Genomic DNA, 3066 nt, shown 5'->3' on the forward strand with positions numbered 1-3066 from the left:
TACTATTAAATAGGGAGCCTGTGTACGTTATACTAGTATCTAATTCTAAGGACACCTCTATATCCTTTTTGCACGTTCGCGCATTGTGCCTAGTCCTACTGCAGTTCCTACAGCGCCAAAGAGCTAGTTAGGCTAGTTCTTAACTACTACCACCATAAGCCTTCTTAGATCGCTAAGGCGCTATAGATGCCTTAGCAGCTACCTGCGCTGCAGCAGTCCCATACTCTATAGTACCACCCTGCTGAATCCGCTTGCGCTTACGCGATTTTCGCTTAGTTATCTCTACTAATTGCTCTTCAAGCTTATAGATCCAAGCATATTAAAGCGCATTTTTATACAGCATTAGCTCACCACCTTTTATAAGCTAGGAGAAACTAGCCTAAGCTATAACAGGTAAGCAAGTAAAGGAATTGTGTATAAGCTTTAATTAAGATCTAAACTTATAGGTATTACTTAGAGTCTTTAACTACTATAGCGTCTCTAGGAGGAGGGGTTCTAGCAGGGTACGCAGCCACACTTTAAGGTAATCTAATACAACCTGCGTGTTAATTAGGACTAGCCCTGCTACCTTAAAAGCCTTTTAATAGTTCTACTCTGTAAACATGTTAAAAATACGTCCTTAAAGGCAGGGAGGAAGCCTTCTTTGTTAATATAGAAGACGCGTTAGCGTGCCAAGTCTCTAACGCGCTGGGAGTACCTGCGCTTCAGCAGCAAGAAGCAGACCACATCAAGCAGCTAGAGGATGTGCGATAAATAGGGGGGCATACAGAGGGTTAGGATCTTGTGTTTAAGGCAGTAGTCCTTGAAATGCTAGTTAAGGTGGCTCTTATAGCTGTCTAAAATAAGCAGCTAGTACCCCCCTACCTAGCGCGTCTTTATATGCGCGTTAAAGTGCTTTAACCACTCTAGACCAAGCACACTGTTTGTCTAGCTGTTCTTAGAGACTAAGAGCTTCTAATTACGCAGTATTAAAGCCTCCTTGTACTAGGCAGAGATGTAGATGCGTCCCTTGTAGATAATAAAGGGTGGGGTTGTGTACCTAGCAGCGCAGATGCTCTAGATAACTGTAACCTACTCGCAATTGCCTGGCTAAACAAGCGCAGGTTAGGCGCGTCTCTCTGCACCTGTGACAACCTTTATAGAGCTAATTACGCCTATCTAGAAGCTAGTCTTATTAAAGTTATACATGTTGTTATTATAGACGCTATACTTAGCTTTATTCTCCTCTACTAGCTTAAACTACACACTGATTATCTCTAGATCCTCCTAGAGTATTCTCTGCCTATCCTTTGCTTAATTAAAGGCTATTTTAAGCTTAGGTGAGCGCGTTACAAAGCAATCAGCCTAGCACTTGCCAATAGGCTTGCTACCGCGTACAGCCAGCAGTTTATCAGCCATATCTGCTACCTCGCACAGCTAGGGCGCAAATCCTCGCAGGTTGAGGTTGAGTATGTATTAGATGATTGTCTGCTGTTCAGTCGCAGTAAGCTTCTAGCAGTTAGGGGCAGCTTCTGCGCGAAATGTAAGTCCTTAGACGCAACAAGAGAGTGTACAGTGATCAACGTTAAATGCCTCTGCAGCAGCCTAGTGGCTTCAGAATTGTCTAGATTTCAAGGCTTCAATAGCAAGCTGAAGCCTCCCTTCATGTTCAAGTAATAACGCGTTTGGTAGTTGAGGCATGTTAGAGAGAGAGAGTAGGTAGAGGGCTTGGCAAGTTTTGGGACACTCGGTGATGTGGGACACTCGGTGATAGTTTAGGTTAGAGGTACGCTTAAGTAATGTATATTTCGATAGATGAGCCTAGAATTGCGCTTTCCATTAAAGAAAATTTACCTAATTTGGCCTAGTATTAACTGGGTTATTGAGCCTACCTAGCAAAAGCCTACCTAGGATGGGTATGCTCGCTGTCAAGCCTCAGCTCCGGCCACTGATGTAGTAGTCTGGCCAAAGGCCAATAAAGGATATCTACTTCCTAACAACTTTTGCTAAAAAGCATGCACAAGTTATCTTGACGTCTAGTTAACTGCGTAGATAATATATATCCAGCTTTAGCCAAGCCGGCTAAGCTAATGTAACCGGCTAGCTCTAGCTCTCCTTTAGCTTTAGAGTCTAGACCGTTACAACTGAGACAAGCAAACCAAAAGGTGACATGGCTCACACTGATGGTGAGCCTGCGCTGGAACAGTACTGATATTGTTACAAGACACAGGTCAGAGGTAGCTTTGCTACATGCCTTGTCATGGGTCAGAGGTGGCTTCGCCACATGCCCAGCCTGACACTCGCTAGGTACCCCCCTTTTTTAATGTCTTTTAGATTTAACAGCTGTAATATAAGAGCTGGAAGTGAGAGTTATATAAGGGAAATAAACCGAATGTAATTCTCTTTAAAATAGGCCCTTATTCGCCTAAATTCACCTAGTATTAGCTAAGTCAGGGGGGGGTACCCAATCAGGACTTAAAAGCCTACCCATCCGCCAGCCTGTAACAACGCGCTACGAACAGTGACCCGATATCACTAGGATACAGTTCTAGCAACTCATGACCATGGCTCTTGTCACATAGCATAAGGTTGCACTAAACTGCCTCTAAACCCTCATATATAAGGAGCAAGGAACTGTAGCATTATAGAGTAGTTTCTCTATATCCTTTTATACAAGACCTATAACGTAGATTATCACCAAGCCAGCTATATCACCAAACCAGCCATTTTCTCTTAGCACAACTAATACAAGTTACTATAACTACAACTACTTGCTATTAAATAGTTACCTAGCATACTATATGCTTGCATTAGATTTAGAAGATGTTTCTACACCCTCCTAGCACGTTTGTGCGTTGTGTCTAGTTTTGCTGCAGTTCCTACAGCGCTAAACAGTTAACTAAGCTCCTAGTTGACCACCTCCACCCTAAGTCTTCTTAGATAGCTGAGCTGCTACACACGCCTTAGCAGCTACCCGCGATGCTGCTGGGCCATACTCAAGTGTGCCACCATGCTGAATCTGCTTTCTCTTACGCGATTTTCTCTTAGTTATTACTGCTAATTGCTCTTTAAGCTCTTGCACGTGGG

General features: G+C 43.4%; 1 protein-coding gene across 1 annotated transcript in view; it reads right to left on the reverse strand.

The window, feature by feature from the left end:
• The window catches only part of M421DRAFT_69867 (CENP-B protein), a gene marked incomplete at both ends in the record, with an annotated part of 5429 nt that overhangs the window by 1688 nt on the left and 675 nt on the right, over positions 1-3066 (reverse strand). Inside the window, one exon of the mRNA XM_033596652.1 lies at positions 355-364. Coding sequence (XP_033445743.1) covers positions 355-364 — 10 coding nt within the window. The remainder of the gene's footprint in view (positions 1-354; positions 365-3066) is intronic.

The sequence above is a fragment of the Didymella exigua genome (genome assembly GCF_010094145.1).
Source record: "Didymella exigua CBS 183.55 unplaced genomic scaffold M421scaffold_29, whole genome shotgun sequence".
In the NCBI taxonomy this organism is placed as follows: Eukaryota; Fungi; Ascomycota; class Dothideomycetes; order Pleosporales; family Didymellaceae; genus Didymella; species Didymella exigua.